The following is a 20,798-nucleotide window of genomic DNA, read 5'->3' as shown; positions in this document are numbered from 1 at the left end:
CAGCGGTTAGAAACAATAAATTGCTGCCATTATATGTACACATACATGTATAACATACAGCTACAACTACTTTGTAGCTGTATGGTAGACCATCCTTTATGACACTTTCGTACTGTTACTTCCTGTTACTGTAAGTTACTGTTTATTGTCCTGTTGTCTTGCTTACAAGCAGTCTGTCTTTGCCACTTTGCATAATATGCTTTTTTACTTTATTTGTCTAATTATCTAGTTCTGATAGAGAAATGTAGAGAAAAGCTCTTTAGTGTTTTTTCTTTTAATCTTAACATATCATGAAGATTGTCATTAGAGAATATTTTGTGATGACAGTCAAGTCTAGTAAAATGTATTTGCACCACTGACATAAGGGAAAGAAACCTGAGGATCAGTCAGAGAATCATATGAATCAGGGTTTAACAGTGAGTAAGCAATCAAGGAAAACTGACAACACAGTTGTCACATAAACATAAACCTAATAAATAGAAATTATTTCTTTATTTGATATTTTATTTACATTTAATGATGTAATTATTTACTTGAAGTATAGTTTGAAATGGTGAAAGCAGTCCTTAAAATGCCAAGAGGAAAAAAAATAAGTGGTTTCGTTCAACTGGCTCTCACAACGGTAACATGTAGTGACAAGTGTGACCTGAATTTGAGGTGAGACTAGTTGTCTCCTGCACTGAGGCCTTACCATTGCTCTTTTACATTCTCTATGCTGCTCCCCTTTCTCCTTCCACTCCCTCTATTTTCTCCATGTGTATCTACACTACAACAGATTAGCTACACAGAGCTCCTAGTTAGTGTCACTTTTTATCCTTTTGTGTGTTCATATCCAGTAGTTGTGTTTGGAAGTTCACTGGATGAAAATTGGTGTGGCAGGTATATTCAGTTTATTCTGTGCGTAGAAATGAAGTGTCTGTGTGAGCATAAGCCCCATCCTATGTGCTTTTTCTCAGGACTAATTAATGAGACACATTTCATAACAAAAGAACAATGAATTGTCATCAACATTATGGTTCTACATACATCGTAGAATATTAAATTAATTTACAGCTAGTGTAATATAGCTCTTACATTATGGATTCATAAGTTTAGTTATGAAGCTCCTTATTATGTTTGGTCATGCTGCTGTTAGAGTTCTGTCAGCGATTCCAACATAGATGTATTTTCTGTTCTAATCTTTCAAAAAAACCTGTTAGTTTATCATGAAATTTGTGATAGTCAGTGTAGCATTGTGTGACATGTTTTGTAAAAAGAAAAAGTATATAAAAGGTTGATAAGAGCCAACGCCAGTAAAATTTGTTTTGAGTTTTGCACCAGTGATAGAGGCAAAAGTCTCCTGAGCTCTGGTTATGGACAATCGCATGCCAAAAGTTAATTAACACTGTTTAATCAATTGAGTAAAAACTGTATTGCTTTACAGTATTGTATAAATGATTATTGCATCCTCTAAGCACTACATCTGGACTCCACCTCTGGGCAGCATGTGAAGGTCCCTAGTTCTGGCTTCTTACTCTCTCCCTGTTATGGCTTCTTTCTTTCTTTCTTTCTTTCTCTCTCTCTCTCTCTCTCTCTCTCTCTCTCTCTCTCTCTCTCTCTCTCTCCCTCTCTCTCTCTCTCAGTCATTCTCTCTCTCTCTTTCTCTTTCTCTATCTCTTTTTTTTTAAATGACAATGGATTACAGGCCTTTTAGCCTAGCTTTGCATTTAATTTAGTGTGGTGCATATTTGAAGGCTTTGTGAGAGGACTGACCATTGATTGACCAACTCCTGACAATTGTCCTACACACCTGTGCACATGTAAAGACTAATTCACATGTGTGCAGAGCTCAATAAAAGAATGAGATGTTGAGCACTTAGATACTGCAATATAAGCAGCATGTTTGTGATCAACAAATATAAGGGATTCATTCTTTTATTTTGGTAGATTTGTATGATTAATCTCTGTTTTGTAGATCTGTATGGGTAACCTAGCATATGCTTGAACTCACATTTTTAAAACATGTACAATCCAATGAACCCTGTCATGAGAGTTCTTTGAACCTCTTTGATGTAGAAAAGACGTTAGTGGTCACAACAGTGGTTTTTGCACTGCTCTGTGAGTTTGCTCTCTTAAACTAAAGAATGGGTGTCAATGTGACACCTTTATAAAGACACTAAATGAAATAGGGTTGGGTAGAAAGTCATACTAACCTTCTGCTTTTAAAACAAAATAACTGGCCATCTTGACATGGTGTTAGGAAACCTGCAATGTAATGTATAAATTGTACTAAAATACAGAAATATAGACCTTACTGATACAATTATCCATTTCTTTTTTTTTATCATGAGATGTTCACTTGTTTGAAACTTGAAGCTCTACATCAGAATAATCTGGTCAGATGTCCATTCTGTACTGCACTGTACAGCTGTTGTCTTTATTAAGCAAATAATGAAACAGGGGCATCTACATAATCCAGTTTGTTCCCAGGATGTTGTTTTTTAAGATAGAAACTGATAGCTTTTGTGTTGCTTTTGTCTTTAGAGATAATGTAGCTCATGAGATTACAAGAAAATTAGATTAATTGCAAAACATTGTGTAAAAATAGATAGAGTGGTCACTTTATTAGTTGCATGTCTTCTATAGCTGTACCTATGTGACATTTTATACAGGAGCAATACACAAGCAATGAAAAAGAAGTCTTATATTATTTCAGCAAATAAGGAAACCACTTGTTTGTTTGTTTGTTTTTTTGTTTGTTTTTTTGCTTTTACAAGAAAGTGCACTGAAAAGGCAATAGCTCCAGGACTGGCTACTTAGGCTGTAGCAGGCTAAATGTGACGTGCTAGAGGATGGCAACTGGGGGGATAAAATAGTATGAGGCACTGTAAGAGGCAGGTGATGGTAATGATTGAAGGAGATGAGAGACAGGGCCTGGGAATGAATCAATAAGTGGGTGACTGGGAATGGGGAAGTGGTCTAGAAGGGTGTGTCTCTTCCTGACTGGTGGCGGGCCGGGCATAACAACCTATAACTGTACCTTTTATTTTAAAATATCTGTTTCTTGGAAACATATTTATACATTATTTTTATTATACTTGCATGTCCAGATTAACACAGTATCTAGCCAGTGGGTCAAGATCTGAAAGTTGATCTTTTTAGTGGCAAAAGTTTTTAAACTTCACTTCTGCCTGTAAGTAACTCTACAAAATCTATTACAATAAAGTAAGGTTATGTTTAGAAGGAATTTTAACTGTAGATCCTTTACTGAAGTGCTTTTCTATAACTAATTAAATACTTTTTTCACAAAATATATTGTTTGCAGAGCTTTGAGATGATTCGAATTTAGCTTGCCCTCTTGCTCTCAACAGCACCAGGTAACATATCAGCAACAAGGAAGTTAATCCTGTCTTTCCAGTTATATAAAGTGCTGCATGCTGTCTAAAATACATGGATTGCAAAAATGTTTATACATTTTCTATTAGTTTTCAAAATCAACTAGGGCTTCACTTTTTTTTTCAGGCAGTACCTCAGAGGTGAACATTATCCAGATAGATGGGCTGAAGTTTGTTAAGATTGATGAAGATGTTCATATGACTTGCTCATTTTTATCTAATCTCGTTTCAGGGACTGCATGGTTCAAACACACTCCAGGAGAAAAGCCTCTTCTCATTGCCTCTGCATACCACTCTGAACCAGTTTTGTATCACATATATTTTAACAAGAATGGATGGCATAATTATATAAGAAAAGGATCCATCTTTACTCCAAGTATATCCAATGGAGAACCATCTGACTCTGCAACATACTACTGTGCTGTTTCATATTATTCATATGCTGGATTGGAGAACTGCAAAGTTTTAGTGCTCAAAGGTAGGTTCAGAAATGTATCATATGTATTAATATTGCGATCATAATAATAACTTGTCATGAACTTCACATTGCAATAATAATCTGGCAATAATAACCTGATATAATTACTGAGAGCATAAAAATGATTTGGTACATGAAAGAAAATAACAGACTTTCCCTCTGTAGATGCACCAGTCAGTCCCTATGCTGTTTACCAGCATCCTATATTAAATTCTGTCATGCAACTTTGAAGTGCACAGTACTCACAAAGAGGTGTGCAGAAGAACACAGTGTCTACTGTTTCAGACATGGCTCAGCAGAATCTCATACAGGATTAATTTACACTCATGGAGACAGAGAAGAATTCAGGAGCAGGAACAGAACCCAGATGAGACAAAGGAACAGACCAGTCAGAAGCAGGAGCTGAACACGGGACATGATGAGGGGTAGAGGGTACAGGGGCAGAAGCAAAGACAGAGGAGATTATACTAAGTACAACTGATAAAGACACAGGAACAAAATACACAACAAGCATGGGTACAGGTACTGGAACTGGTAAGGGAACACTAATGCCACAAGGCAAGTTAACGGGTTTTACCATATTCACACAAACAGGTATAGACACTTGGACAGGAACAAGGACAACAGCAGGAAAAGGAGCAGGCAAAGCAGGAGCTGGGGGAACTCAAACAGCAGACATTGGGACTGGCTTTGCAGCAGGTAAGCAAGTCTTTGATGTCAATGCTGGGTCAGTCCCAGAAGAGCCAAGGAACACAGACACAGGAGACACTGGATGTCCGTTACATGCAGTCACAGAAATGCCATGGTGAGTGGGCACCAAAGGAGTACAGGACATGAGCATTCACAAGCATGCCCAACAAGGCCTGAGCCTTAAGGCCAGGGTCCAAAGTCTTGCTGGGGAATTCCTTGCCGGGGTCAGCAGGTGCTTTTGGGAGATCTGGAGGTGTGGTTCAGTGACAGGACCAGGGGCATGGCCACGACGTTTAAAAGGTGGGTCCAAGAGGTCCAGAGGTGCAGCTACAGGAACAGACCTGGCACAGGAAAAAAGAACAGGCTGAGACATGGCTGGGTGTTGTCTCTATGCCAGGACCTGGCTAGGCAGTGGCTTCCACTATGCCAGAAACAGGACCAGGATGGGCAGAGGCATCCACTATGCCAGGAACAGGAACCAGATCAGGACGGGCAGTGCCTCTTACACTGCGAACAGGAACTGGACTTCTGCAGTAACCGCCTTTCCTAGTCCTTCTAGGTCCTGCCCTACAAGCTGCGAATCCCTGATGCTTGCTTTGTGATCCGTAGGGTGTGAGCACTTACCAGGAGTCTCGACTACCTTCGTGTCTGATGTTTGCTTATCCTTTGCAGACTTCTTGGACTTACGTTGAGAAGCCCTTGTCCCCACAGTGCCAGTGGAGTTAATCTGCCCAGTGTGGTCTTGCTGAGAGAACTTTTCTTCACAGCAAGGTGACCACTGACTGGAGAGGTGCGCATTCACTGTGTTCTTAGTAGGTTGGTCATTCTGTAAAGTGTGGGAGGTGATGAGCGAACACACTTGTGAAGTGCTGGCGCCTTGGATGTGATAAGGAACAGAACTAACTGAGGATGCCATAAGGAATGGGACTGATCGAATAGAATAAATAAATAGTCTGTTGGATAACAGAAACAAACTAACAACACAGAACAGAACAAATAACAGACAGCTAACATATTGAGGGCAAGAATTAGGCAGAAAGGACAAAAACACATAGGAAAGACTAAAGGAGTAAAAAGATTAGGAATGAAACTAGGACTAGTGGGGAGTATACAGAACTGGACAATGCAAGAAAAACAAATAATAACCAAGACAAATGACACAGGTAATCAGAACTCAAAAGGAAAACCAGACAACGCTAGCATATATAAAAAGGGGAAGAAAAACTTAAACAGAAGCGATGGGAGAACACCTGATGAGGAAAGAGAGCGGAATCAGACAAGCGAATACTAACAGGGAAAGCAGCACACAGATAGTTGCATTGTGTTGGAACTGAGAACATCAGTGATAATTTACCACCTGAAGCATTCAGTGAAGGCCTGCTAGACAAAACCAAGCATTTAAATGTTAACTTTGCTATAAAATATATTTTATATCATTAGTGTTCACTTTCTGCATATTGATTTTTTTACTCATATGTATTGTGACACAAGGACATTTTATTAACATGAAGCTTTGTACTGTGTTAAAATGTATTTGTAATAAAATTAAGATGATTGTGTATAATGCATAGCAATGTGTTATTGAAGAGGTCTTGGTTGTACATAAGTTAAAAGTTGAGATGAAAGTTAAATGCTATAGGTATTAACAGGTTTAAACAGTTTCCCTTCCTGTCAAGGGTCTTTCTGGCTGTTAACGTTTATCTGTGATGTGGTCAGAATCCACAGTAGCCTATGTACTGCACCATATCTACACCATCTAGATTGTGGTGATTGTTTTCATGCAAACATAGAACAGAGTTCACAGGAAAGTGCATTTATCAGTAAACTATTCTGAGCATTCAGAAATCTATGATGGGCTGAAAACAGGATTCATAACAGATGTGAATGAAAAAAATGTCAAAATGTATTTTAGGGCATTGGAAGTGGAAATAATCATGATTGTATGTGCAGATTATGAACGGGTATGAGTATGGGGTATTTCACAAAGCTTGTTTAGCAAATTTTAAACAACCTTGAACTCCAAGTTGACTTATTTCAGCATGTTATATACAGAGTTTTTGGTTTCTGCTCAGCTGAAGATCAGTCAGTACTTAGTTGCTTGATCCTAACAAAAGTGCATCTCAGTTAATTATAAAAAGCTGTCCTCAATGGCACACCAATAAGAGGATTCACCATGGCCTTTAAAGATAAAAAAAAAAGAATAGAGCATATGCAGACTATGAGCATACAGTACCAGTCAAATGTTTGGACACACCTGACACAATAAATGTTTTAATAGTAATAGTAATAGTACTTTAATCTAATGGATTACACTTACATTTGTTTCTAATATAAATATAATTTGGGAAAGGTGTTAGCCTATATATGAATTCATTTTCAAAACATACACACTAACACAAAATTTTAGATACACCCTCAGCAAATTGTTTTCTTTCAGAACTTTAGTTCTTCACCCTACAAGTGCTCTGTATATGTGAGAATGTTTTCATTCTCACATATGTCTGTGTGTCTGCTTCATGAAGCTCGTAAGAGCATACCAAGTGTGTGCAAAGCTATCATCAAAGTATATGATAGTTACTTTGAAGAATCTAAGATATAGGAAAGTTATTATTAATTTATTGCAGCATAATCACATATGTGTTATTTTATTGGTCTGTTATAGTCTGTGTTTTTTTTTGTTTTTTTTAATGTGGAAATAGTAAAAATAAACAGAGAGTAGGTGTATCCAAACCTTTGACTTGTAGTGTACATTTAAACTCAAAAGCAATACAACAGCATTTGTAAAGGACTGTTCCTTTAGCATGGCACATGTTATAATTACTTTTTAAAAACATTTTGTAACAGCCTATTAATTTAATATTTAACAGAAGGATAGGCCAAAAATATTTAATATATTGGTTGTAATATTTGTCTCAATTTTACACATGCTGATTTTTCTTTACATGATTTACTTGATTTATATGTAATCCAAGTGGAATCAAACACATGGCCTCAAATACAAATGAAATATGAAAACATAATTCCAATTAGTATGAGTAGTATTAACTACTAATGTCGTTAATTGTAACCTAATTTTCCATGGTGTATATTTGATTCTGGCTCTATAGCTAATAGGTAGAAGGCTGAGGCCCCCAAAACAGGAAAGGGGCTGCAGGAGACCACCTTTCACACAGGCAGTGAATGGTGGCCTGCCTGTAACTGAAGCCCTTTAGAGCCACAAATCCCCTGTGCCTATGTTCAAGGTAAGTTCACAGCACTTCACAGCACATAAACTATGGAATGGTCCCTCTACTAAGTGTCTGAACATACAGTGATGGATGTTGTGGCAGTGACTGAGCCTCCTGCAGTTGTACTGACCTAAATGTCCATAGATCTCATCGGACCAATAATCATTGTTTCAGGATGAAGAAATCATCTCAGCTGTGCAGGATGATACAATGAGGCCTCCAGAGGTACATATGTAACACAAAGGATGGCATTTCATTTGAATTGCCATGATAACATGTTTGTGACTATCCTCTAACAGAATGTGACTGGCCATAATGTTATCTTACTCAAGAGTAATTAAAAGGAAATTCTACAATCGTGTGTAATTTGTATTTAAAGGAAATAAAGAAAGCATGAAACTGAAATAAAATAGTCTTAAAAATAAATACTTATTAAAGGGCAGATGCTTGAAAGCACAGGGGTATTATAGTTAATCACAGAAATGGTTATTGCAAATCATGCCTCTGACAATTCTGCCATTTCTGTGGTCAGCTACAAGGAAGTGATGTTCCTCTTCAGCATCTATTTGGGGTATGGGCAGGATGCCTCTCTCCTTTGGTGGTGGCATTGTTGAGCAAAACCACACATATTATTATAACTTCACATGCCCTCTCTGAGGTGACCCTGAGCCCACACAAGACCAGGAACCTGACCTTGAAGATCCCTATGGTCATCTTGACCCTTGCTCTAGTCCTCCAATGGGAAAGGTTTTAGCATGACTGTGGTCCAGGTTCAGGGACAAGGTACGTGGTACCTTGCGTGTCATTACATAGGGCAATTAGGGATACCCTTTGTCTGTAAGCAGGAGACCATCTTATCATCCTGCAATCACATAGATTTGCAGTGAACACTGACTCTGAATCAAGACACAGGTGGCAAGTGTTGGGCAAGAAGCTTATTGAGGATGGAGAGAGTATATACACAGTAAGTGTCATTGCGTAATGAGTGAGTCTCAAAGACTGAGTGGAATCCATTTGCAACATTTAATAATAGGGGCAAAACAAATGGATATTTCAAGAAGACATACACAGGGTCAAAACCAGGCAAGGCACAGATCAAAAACCAGCAGAGGTGCAAAAAAGGGCTAGGCAGAGGGCAGAGATCAAAACACAGAGAAGGCAAGAGAATATGGAACAGGAATGTAATGTATACTTGTGGAGGCAATAGTTCACATTTGGTTTAGAGTATAGTGAGTTTAAATAAACTGACCGATGGTATTAAGTAAAAAGGAGCATTTCCCCCCCCCCAGGACAGCAAGTACATAAGGCTTTACATACTATTTAACAGAAAGATGTTTAGTCTATGAGTTTGTTTTTCTCTTACAGAAGTGTTTTTATTCATATAAGAGAGGATTTTATTCATACAATGCTATCTTGTATTACAACAAAATAACAATAGGGAATAAAGTACTCTGAAGGGTCAGGTGAAAAACCACACTCTAGGCTAGATGAGTTTGGGGAAAATCCTGACCTACCCAAATTTTTCATGTGATAGAATGGACTTCTATCTCAGGGTATGAAACATTTACAAAACAAACATGAAAAGTTATTCATGAAAAAAGTTACATTCAAATAAAAATGAAAAACATATTCTTGAATAAGTTTGTAGTGTTGTCATCCTCAGGATATTAGGTAATAAAACTGAATGATTAACAGAGACAGTATTTACCTCTAAGGCACTATAAAGGCTACACAAATTTATTGACATAGGAGGATAATATTATTTTGTGACATAAATGGCACTCCTTCAATTCATTAGTCCAAGCTGTTCTCCTGATCCAGGTAAGATTGGTGGAGCAGCTCCTATCAGGATGGGGTCATATTTGTGAGCTCCGTCGAGTGACCCCTTTAATATTACTATCATGAATCCATTGTGGCTGAGAATCTGTTAATACAGTAGTTCTGGTTACTGCAATGAAAATTACAGGTGGTCCATAGCTATTCTCTTCTAGTTTCCTAGGAAGCAGACATTTAATTACAACTCTGTCACCATCTTTGAACTTTTGTGTAGGTTGTACTGCTGGAATAGCAAGAGAAAAGGCAAGATTAGGTTGAAACAGGTCAGTTTTTCAATCAGAATTGCAATGTATTCTGACATGATTATGTCTCCTGTATGCATTGTGCCAGGCTGGCCCATGACCCATGGGGTGGGGAAGGTCCTTCCAGTTAAAACTTCAAAAGGAGACCATTTTTGGGGCTAAACAGGTACTATATCAACCGACTTTTTTCCTGTCTCTTGAATTGCTTTGCTTAGCCTGTCCTTAAAGGCTAAGCACCAGCAGCAGTGTATGAAAATGTCATACACATAAATACAGCGAAAACGTAGTTTCTATCTTGTAGTCCATCTTGCGGGAAGTGGTAGCTCAGTGGTTGCTGGTTCAAGTCCCACCACTGTTGGGCCCTTGAGCAAGGCCTGTAGCCCTCAATTGCTCAAGTCATAATTGTACGATGCTTTGGATAAATGTCATGTAAATGGGATTATAGTTAGTAAACTTTTTTTTTTTTTACAAACTCAAGGAATTCAACTTCACAAATTGTTCTGCCTCACCTGCTGTCTTCAGAACATAAACATTACCCATGTCATGTAGATGGTGGACAACAACTCAAGAAATTGAACTGTATTCGATGCTAATTGACAAAAAGGAGTGTTGTCTTTGGCTGCAATAATTCAATATACTTTGAGACCCCCATGCACAAATAGCCCAAAGATTCCAGAATATCAACAACATCAAAAAAAGATAAAGTCTGTCAACTTTAAAAGGCCACATCAGAAAGGATCCTATACAATATTAGTAATACAAGTATAGTAGTAGGGCGCCTCCCATCTGTTTGAGTTGCTCTTATTTGTATAAGGAAGGAAAATGTAGCTCTGAAGCAAAGAACTCTAGAGCTGAAGAAAAGAGCTGTAAAATCAGTGCAATATGAGACAATGCAGGATATGCTCTTGTATTTTTCCCATATATAGTCAATATAGTAAATATTTTAGAACCTTTTGTAATGAAAAAAGAAGAGTTCTCACTGACTCTGCATTAAGACTTGTTATGACTAATTGCTAACATCTGTAGGGCTCAAGAGAGGTGGCTAGGAGGCAACTAAGGGCTCCTTGCCCCTTTGAATACATGTATGGCACAGAGTATCCTTTACTGAGAATGATAGTTTACCAGGTTGATGCATGGGATGTCACCTTTGGGATGGTTAGAACAAATATATAGGCAATGCAAAGTGATACTAGTAGGTGTGTTCCATGGATCTTTGAGCCCCATGAAAATATATTTAATCACTTGGGTTTTTGGTTTGGCAGGTAGTGCCATATGAGTGCCCCTCACATTGAGATCCAGCAAAAAAATAATTCCCAGCCGGGCCAGATGAGTATTACATTTGTAGTTGACTGCAGCTCTATTTCACAACTACCATCTTTTCATCCTTTTAGGATGAAGTAAAAATACAGTTTTGTACAAATAAAAATCAAAATATTATCTTTCAGTTTGGTTAATTAATTTTCAATTATGTCATTTCAGTTTTATGGGTTTAAAAAGACATTAATAGTCTTAATGTGGTACTATTCCTTTGGTTGGGGAATTTAACCCATTCAAATTAGTGGGTGGGGCCTAAATCAGTCTTCTGTTATGGTAGCCAATCAGCTGTCAGCACAGAGTTTTAAAGCTGTTGTGGTAGGAGTTTCATCTAGAGAATCATGCATTCTTTAATTATACCTACAAAACTTTATTCCTGTTCTTCAAAATCTGTAAGTGAATCATTTTTATTCTGGTACAATAAGATTGTGTTACAGTTTCATTACTAAATATGTAAATAGTGTAACTGATTTTATTTTATTTTTTTACCCCAGGGGATACATTACTTGAGGAGTTTGCTGATGATTCGATTTCATATAATTTCCTTCTTTTTAATAACTTTAGGTACTGTATAATCTTTAGTGTATAACTAAATAAGTTTATTTTGTTTACATTAGTTTACAGTATATTCCAGCAACTATATTTGCTGTACTAATCCATAAAACATTCCAATTTTTTTTTATATCAATATTTTATATTCACTTTTCACTTTTTTTTCAGGCAATACCTCAAAGGAGGTAAATATTCAAATAAATGGGCTGAAGTTTGTTAAGTTTGGTGAAAATATTCATCTGACTTGCTCATTTTCATCCAGTCTTGCTTCAACGACTGCATGGTTCAAACACACTCCAGGAGAAAAGCCTCTTCTTATTGCCTCTGCATATCACTCTGAACCAGTTTTGTATTACAAACATTTTAACAAGACTGGACGCCATAATGCTGTAAGAAAAGGAAACAACTTTACTCTGAGTATCTCCGATGCAGAAACATCTGACTCTGCAACATACTACTGTGCTGTTTCATATTATTCACATATTGGATTGGAGGACTGCACAGTTTTAGTGCTCAAAGGTAGGTGCTGGTCTGTTAAAATACTAAATGCATTTCATAATTTGCCATGAAATAATTTACTGTACAAATCAGACTGTCTCCCTCAATAAGCACAAGATAACTTTCTCTTTAGATGCACCTGCCAGTCACTACGATGTTCTCCAACATCCTGTTTTAAATCCTGTCATGACAGGTAGTAATGCAACTTTGAAGTGCACAGTACTCACAAAGAGGTGTGCAGGAGAGCACAGTGTCTACTGGTTCAGACATGGCTCAGGAGAATCTCATCCAGGAATCATTTACACTCATGGAGACAGGAGTGGTCAGTGTAAGAATAGCTCTGAGGCTGGCTCTTATACACAGAGGTGTGTGTACATGCTTCCCAAGAAGAACCTCAGTCTCTCTGATGCTGGAACTTACTACTGTGCTGTGGCTGAATGTGGAGAGGTAATCTTTGGCAATGGAACTAAATTAGACTTCAAAGGTAAACCAATTCCTTAAGTGATAAAACTTCTAAATATATGTTACAATTTTGATTAAACTGATTCAGTATGTACTTCAAAGCAAACCACATAGAGAGTGGCACAATGCAAGGCATATCATTACTCATTTATTTATTTTATTATTAAATGTATTTAAACATTGTTATTATAAAATATTTATTTTATAATTTGTGTATGTGTTTGTACAGAAGATGGCTATAATCAGATGAAGCTGTTGGTCATTCTCTCCATTGCAAGATCAGCTGTTGTCCTGCTTACTTTCATTATTTTCCTGCTTCGTTACCTTGTACTCCATTAACCATAATGAATGCTTTCATTTGTGATGTATCTTCTAAAAGAACTTCCTCTAAGTTATTGAAAGGTATTTGAAGAACAAAAGTTTGACTATGCTTAAGAACAACAAGAGCAACATGCGTTTAGCAATAACATTCCTAGCTCATTTCATCTTTGGTCATTATCAAATATTCCATAGCTGCTACAGTAAGCTATTGAATTTTCAATAACCAAGGTAACTGAGCACTCTTAAAATGTATAAACAGTCGTTAGTGTTAGCTAGTTTGCCACTTTATAAGCTCAAATTCTAACTGTACAAAAATACACATACTCCTTCAAAATAACTGAGTATTTGAGAAAGCAAAATAGTACTTTTCAAACAAATAAATCTAAAGGGTTAAATGTAAATTTTCACCTTAAATGTTGGATGAACATGATAAAAAAGAAATTCCTCACCACTTTCTCAAATAGCACTGCAGCAGATGATATGTGATGTTGATAGACACATCTGGCAGAATATGGACATAGGAGTCACATAGATTTTCAGTTTTACACTGGTTATTCTGTTAACTGCTGCTAAGGAGAGACATATATATGCGCACATTCCATATACTGAAGACCTAAAAATTCTAAACATAAAAATGACTAAAAGTGGAGATTTTTGGTGTTTTTCATCAGACAGCAATGATATACATTTGTAGAAACAAAAATTCTTAAATTCATTACTCCGTCATTTATTACTCACCCCATCTATGGCTTTACAATGTTGCTGTAACTTGCATTATTTTCTCTTATAACTACTCATAACATCAGTTACAAAACATTTTTTTCATTCTTCCATAATTGTTCTTGTTTCAAAATACAAAGAACAGTCTGTAAACATTTGGACAATGATACACATGTTGTTTTGAATCTGTCGTCTATTCACATCAAACATCAGATAAGTCATCTATGATATGCAGTATTTTGGCTTTAATTCAATACTCTATGTGCACATAGGAAAACATTGCACTCCCTGCCCTTGTAAGAGACCAAAGATAATGCAATTAATATAATATGAAATAAAATCGTCTTGTTAAATATTTAGCTGAAAAGTCATTTTCTTCTCTATTTTGGGGACTTTTTTGCATTCACTGTTTTCTTCAGTAAGATGTTGCAAATTATTATTGTGGTATGTATTAGTACTTCACACTCATTCATGACTGATCCAATCGGACATGGTTAAACTGAGTTTTGAGCTTGGTGTAGTCTAGGAACATACATGCTTCATATACATATAATTATTGGAAAGGATTACTGAATGTTTTCTCTAAACCTTTGCACTTGCTCCTATTTGGTGAAGGTTTGTGGTTTAGTTTCCCTTCAAGCTGACAACAAACGTATGTGATATTCAACAGGATACAATAACTTGACATAGAATAATGGTGTTTTTAGCAATATGCACGTATACTTCCGACAACTACACTGAGTAATCTGCATAATCTCCTTTAAATCATATCACAGTAGATCACATAGCAAAAATCTGCCAAACTTAAGACTTCTGAACTATGTCTGTAAAAAATTTACTGCTTCTTAATGACTGCAATGACTGTTAATAACTCCATAAATACAACTGTATTTGACTTCATTGTTTTTGCACTTATTGCAAAAACACATTTGATTAAAGGATGCACCTTTAGAAACTAACCCATTTCACACTTTTTACTACTGAGCTGTGGCCAGGTCCACTCCCAACCCAGTTGCAGAACTATCTGTTTTGGCAGAGCCATATAAATTATTAAATAAATAAAGTGTGAATTCATGCTATTACACTGAATGTCATTTTTAACTTGGACTGAATCCCAGCTGTGCAGATATTCAGTATAACAGTGCCCCCTCTCATAATATTGCTTAAATGTTGTCATCGAACCCATTATCACATCATTCCAGCACGGTGGCACCTTATGTGTTACTTGGTTCTGCACCCAGTGAGTATTCAAGTATGATGTTCTGTATGCAAAGGAAATTTCTAAAATAATATTTATTTATATATTGAAAATGTCAAAGTCATGGATTCATATAATAATAGTGGTATTTACAGTACATTTAATAATGTATATGTAATGTCTGTGCAGACAGATATGATTGGGCATGTGCAAACATAACAGATTTATTTAACAAAGAGACAGGAACAATATCAATAAACACCGATGTCACTTTGAAATTGTGTAACTATACTAAAATGCAATACACTGTTGAAGGCTTTACTACTACTTTCTTAAGGTTTGGAAACTGATTTTGTGTTAAGATTACTGTGCTTTGCACACTGCAAGATGAGTATTACATTTGTAGTTGACCGCAGCTCTATTTCACAACTATCATCTTTTCATCCTTTTAGGATGAAGTAAAAATACAGTTTTGTACAAATAAAAATCACAATATTATCTTTCAGTTTGGTTAATTAATTTTCAATTATGTCATTTCAGTTTTATGGGTTTTAAAAGACATTAATAGTCTTAATGTGGTACTACTCCTTTGGTTGGGGAATTTAACCCATTCATATTAGTGGGTGGGGCCTAATTCAGTCTTCTGTTATGGTAGCCAATCAGCTGTCAGCACAGAGTTTTAAAGCTGTTGTGGTAGGAGTTTCATCTAGAGAATCATGCATTCTTTAATTATACCTACAAAACTTTACTCCTGTTCTTCAAAATCTGTAAGTGAATCATTTTTATTCTGGTACAATAAGATTGTGTTAAAGTTTCATTACTAAATATGTAAATAGTGTAACTGATTTTATTTTATTTATTTATTTATTTATTTATTTATTTATTTATTTATTTACCCCAGGGGATACATTACTTGAGGAGTTTGCTGATGATTCGATTTTATATAATGTCCTTCTTTTTAACAACTTTAGGAAGTGTATAATCTTTGTGTATAACTAAGTAAGTTTATTTTGTTTACATTCGTTTAAAGTATATTCCAGCAACTATATTTGCTGTACTAATCCATAAAACACTCCAATTTTTTTTTATATTAATGGAGTTTCATTTTTCACTTTATTTTCAGGCAATACCTCAAAGGAGGTAAATATTCAGATAGATGGGTTGAAGTTTGTTAAGTTTGGTGAAAATATTCATCTGACTTGCTCATTTTCATCCAGTCTTGCTTCAACGACTGCATGGTTCAAACACACTCCAGGAGAAAAGCCTCTTCTTATTGCCTCTGCATATCACTCTGAACCAGTTTTGTATTACAAACATTTTAACAAGACTGGACGCCATAATGCTGTAAGAAAAGGAAACAACTTTACTCTGAGTATCTCCGATGCAGAAACATCTGACTCTGCAACATACTACTGTGCTGTTTCATGTTATTCACATATTGGATTGGAGGACTGCACAGTTTTAGTGCTCAAAGGTAGGTGCTGGTCTGTTAAAATACTAAATGCATTTCATAATTTGCCATGAAATAATTTACTGTACAAATCAGACTGTCTCCCTCAATAAGCACAAGATAACTTTCTCTTTAGATGCACCTGCCAGTCACTACGATGTTCTCCAACATCCTGCTTTAAATCCTGTCATGACAGGCAGTAATGCAACTTTGAAGTGCACAGTACTCACAAAGAGGTGTGCAGGAGAGCACAGTGTCTACTGGTTCAGACATGGCTCAGGAGAATCTCATCCAGGAATCATTTACACTCATGGAGACAGGAGTGGTCAGTGTAAGAATAGCTCTGAGGCTGGCTCTTATACACAGAGGTGTATGTACATGCGTCCCAAGAAGAACCTCAGTCTCTCTGATGCTGGAACTTACTACTGTGCTGTGGCTGAATGTGGAGAGATAATCTTTGGCAATGGAACTAAACTAGACTTCAAAGGTAAACCAATTCCTTAAGTGATAAAACTTCTAAATATATGTTACAATTTTGATTAAACTGATTCAGTATGTACTTCAAAGCAAACCACATAGAGAGTGGCACAATGCAAGGCATATCATTACTCATTTATTTATTTTTTTATTAAATGTATTTAAACATTGTTATTATAAAATATTTATTTTATAATTTGTGTATGTGTTTGTACAGAAGATGGCTATAATCAGATGAAGCTGTTGGTCATTCTCTCCATTGCAAGATCAGCTGTTGTCCTGCTTACTTTCATTATTTTCCTGCTTCATTACCTTGTACTCTATTAACCATAATGAATGCTTTCATTTGTGATGTATCTTCTAAAAGAACTTCCTCTAAGGTATTGAAAGGTATTTGAAGAACAAAAGTTTGACTATGCTTAAGAACAACAAGAGCAACATGCGTTTAGCAATAACATTCCTAGCTCATTTCATCTTTGGTCATTATCAAATATTCCATAGCTGCTACAGTAAGCTATTGAATTTTCAATAACCAAGGTAACTGAGCACTCTTAAAATGTATAAACCGTCGTTAGTGTTAGCTAGTTTGCCACTTTATAAGCTCAAATTATAACTGTACAAAAATACATATACTCCTTCAAAATAACTGAGTATTTGAGAAAGAAAAATAGTACTTTTCAAACAAATAAATCTAAAGGGTTAAATGTAAATTTTCACCTTAAATGTTGGATGAACATGATAAAAAAGAAATTCCTCACCACTTTCTCAAATAGCACTGCAGCAGATGATATGTGATGTTGATAGACACAACTGGCAGAATATGGACATAGGAGTCACATAGATTTTCAGTTTTACACTGGTTATTCTGTTAACTGCTGCTAAGGAGAGACATATATATGCGCACATTCCATATACTGAAGACCTAAAAATTCTAAACATAAAAATGACTAAAAGTGGAGATTTTTGGTGTTTTTCATCAGACAGCAATGATATACATTTGTAGAAACAAAAATTCTTAAATTCATCACTCCGTCATTTATTACTCACCCCATCTATGGCTTTACAATGTTGCTGTAACTTGCATTATTTTCTCTTATAACTACTCATAACATCAGTTACAAAACATTTTTTTCATTCTTCCATAATTGTTCTTGTTTCAAAATACAAAGAACAGTCTGTAAACATTTGGACAATGATACACATGTTGTTTTGAATCTGTCGTCTATTCACATCAAACATCAGATAAGTCATCTTTGATATGCAGTATTTTGGCTTTAATTCAATACTCTATGTGCACATAGGAAAACATTGCACTCCCTGCCCTTGTAAGAGACCAAAGATAATGCAATTAATATAATATGAAATAAAATCGTCTTGTTAAATATTTAGCTGAAAAGTCATTTTCTTCTCTATTTTGGGGACTTTTTTGCATTCACTGTTTTCTTCAGTAAGATGTTGCAAATTATTATTGTGGTATGTAGTAGTACTTCATAGTCATTTATGACTGATCCAATCGGACATGGTTAAACTGAGTTTTGAGCTTGTTGTAGTCTAGGAACATACATGCTTCATATACATATAATTATTGGAAAGGATTACTGAATGTTTTCTCTAAACCTTTGCACTTGCTCCTATTTGGTGAAGGTTTGTGGTTTAGTTTCCCTTCAAGCTGACAACAAACATATGTGATATTCAACAGGATACAATAACTTGACATAGAATAATGGTGTTTTTAGCAATATGCACGTATACTTCCAACAACTACACTGAGTAATCTGCATAATCTCCTTGAAATCATATCACAGTAGATCACATAGTAAAAATCCGCCAAACTTAAGACTTCTGAACTATGTCTGTAAAAAATTTACTACTTCTTAATGACTGCAATGACTGTTAATAACTCCATAAATACAACTGTATTTGACTTCATTGTTTTTGCACTTATTGCAAAAACACATTTGATTAAAGGATGCACCTTTAGAAACTAACCCATTTCACACTTTTTACAACTGAGCTGTGGCCAGGTGTGGGGAGATACTCTTTGGAAATGGGACTAAAGTGAAGATGTGTATTAAACATGAGTTGCATGTGATTTTATTTTAAAAATATAAACTTCCACTTTGTGTTTCTAAATAAAAATTTGGTATAAAATTATTATCATTTATCACTTATCATGATATGTGCAATATTGTTTCAGGTGTGGGTTGCTCTGCACACATGAACAACTTGGTTCTTTTTTCTATTTTAAGAACTTCAGTACTGCTCTTTAGTTTTTGCATTATTGTCATATATTGGATTGTCATACAAATATATATAAAGAACTATTACTTCAAATGTAAACAGGAAAAAAGGGTGCCCCTCTAGACACATGAATAGCTAATGACTGACACTGGCATAATTTAATTTGCTTTCGCTTTAACCTTTGCTCCTAGTTAAGAGGTGCTGCTACCACTGAAAAATTCCTGATAGTACCCTGCCACACCCAAAAATCTCAAAGAGTACAGCCTAGTCATTGAATTCATTTTTTATTACTTTTGATTTAGGAAAAAAAAAGTATGAAAATACACTTACATAAACACCAAACAAGGCAAGCAGGAAGGAAACTTAATTTACAAGACTATAGGCCTATAACACTGTATTCGAATGACATATATTACACTTTTGAATGTAAGTATGTATGAGACAAGCATGAGACTTATTTTTACAGTGAAAATAATTAATCAGTTTTTTCACCTCAGAGCAAAATAATAAAAGTTCTGGCTACTCATATGCACAATGGAATCATTGTAGTTGTTTTCAAAAATGTAAGCGAGCAGCACATAATATGACATTTGCAGTAAGAAGTGTACTGACTAGTGTGTTGGATCCTTGAACCATACTTTCAGTGTTTTCTGATGATATAAAGGAAGAAGATAAAGACCTATTTCATTCTTTATCTTATTACTGCAGTTGGGAAATGCATGAACATGAACAGTTTTACTATCAGTTTTACTATGAATCTTTTTTTTTTTTCAAATCTGTGAACTATGACATTTGGTGTGGGTTTCGGGGCCGTAGAGCCTGATAAGCTAGCACACCGGGAGTCACACTGCTGGGGAGGGGCTCTGACATGGTATAGCCCCTCCTCCCAAATGTCTCCCTGTGTGTGTTTGTTTGTGTGTGTGTGTGTGTGTGTGTGTGTGTGTGTGTGTGTGTGTTTATCCATGTGGCCACGCCCCCATTTGTTTCACACCTGCTCCCTGTTGTGTTGTTAGTGTGTGCGTATATAAGTCCTTTGTGTAAACGTGAATGTTGTCAGTGTTTGATCACATAATAGCCTTAGTGCTACGTTGTCTTCTGTGTCTCAAAATAAATGTTATATGTATTACAGCTCCTCTTTGCATCCTGCCAAGCCTCCCCTCGTTACATGACTTGCCTAATCTGGCTATATTCTGTGAGTTCCAAATATGATTAGATTGGTTATGGACAAAAGTGGGTAGTAACACGCTACATTATCTCTGTTACATTTACTTCAGTAATGTTTTGAAAAACTGTACTTATAAAAGTTGTTTTAAAAGACAGTACTTTATACTTGAGTACATTTGTGAGGTCAAAAATGTAGTTTTATGCTTATATTCATCAGTGTTCCTTCCGTTACATTTTAAAATAATTTTTGAATGAAGCAAATGAAGTAAATTCTAACAGTGGACGATATGGTGAAAGGACGGCATTCCTGACCTCATATTGAGGCAATGTTTTCTTTGTAGGCTTCCAAAGCCAATAGTTATGTCATGCACTGCCTGTTCAACCAACCTAAAATTGTGGCTGTTTCACCATTCAAAAACTCAGCATCCAACTTGAGAAAACATGTTACGGTAAGTCACAGATTTGGCTAAAGGGGAGTGATGAAGTTAGCAGCTAACAGTGACAGATAATGTGGCTAACTAGAAAGCAAACAGTGTCATACATGACACTGATTT

At 36.0% G+C, this 20,798-nt stretch overlaps 2 protein-coding genes across 2 annotated transcripts; both read left to right on the top strand.

The window, feature by feature from the left end:
* Positions 1-4,364: 4,364 nt before the first annotated feature.
* On the top strand, positions 4,365-14,055 carry LOC145643547 (uncharacterized). The gene is made up of 7 exons (XM_081695077.1): positions 4,365-4,657; positions 4,940-5,075; positions 11,484-11,553; positions 11,656-11,725; positions 11,976-12,232; positions 12,345-12,695; positions 12,903-14,055. Exons 1-7 carry the CDS (start codon positions 4,365-4,367, stop codon positions 13,010-13,012), a joined length of 1,287 nt encoding a protein of 428 aa, XP_081551203.1. The 3' UTR covers positions 13,013-14,055.
* Positions 14,056-15,656: 1,601 nt separating this feature from the next.
* On the top strand, positions 15,657-18,967 carry LOC145643558 (uncharacterized; the record flags this gene model as incomplete). Its single annotated transcript, XM_081695113.1, has 4 exons — positions 15,657-15,679; positions 16,130-16,386; positions 16,499-16,849; positions 17,057-18,967. Coding segments are annotated over 4 exons (741 nt in total), but the record flags the coding sequence as incomplete, so codon positions are not given.
* Positions 18,968-20,798: the final 1,831 nt, after the last annotated feature.

Source organism: Electrophorus electricus, chromosome 13, assembly GCF_041902795.1.
Source record: "Electrophorus electricus isolate QZ-2024a chromosome 13, ASM4190279v1, whole genome shotgun sequence".
Taxonomy (NCBI): domain Eukaryota; kingdom Metazoa; phylum Chordata; class Actinopteri; order Gymnotiformes; family Gymnotidae; genus Electrophorus; species Electrophorus electricus.
Note: the sequence above shows the minus strand (reverse complement) of the source record. Positions and strands in the feature narration are given on the sequence as shown.

Excerpts from the sequence above, each read along its gene's own strand:
- LOC145643547 (XM_081695077.1), top strand. The coding sequence starts at position 4,365 with ATGGGTACAGGTACTGGAACTGGTAAGGGAACACTAATGCCACAAGGC. Across the intron at positions 5,076-11,483 it reads ACAGGAACTGGACTTCTGCA|GAGTTTCATCTAGAGAATCA; the intron begins GTAACCGCCTTT and ends CTGTTGTGGTAG. Across the intron at positions 11,726-11,975 it reads CTTCTTTTTAATAACTTTAG|TCTTGCTTCAACGACTGCAT; the intron begins GTACTGTATAAT and ends ATTTTCATCCAG.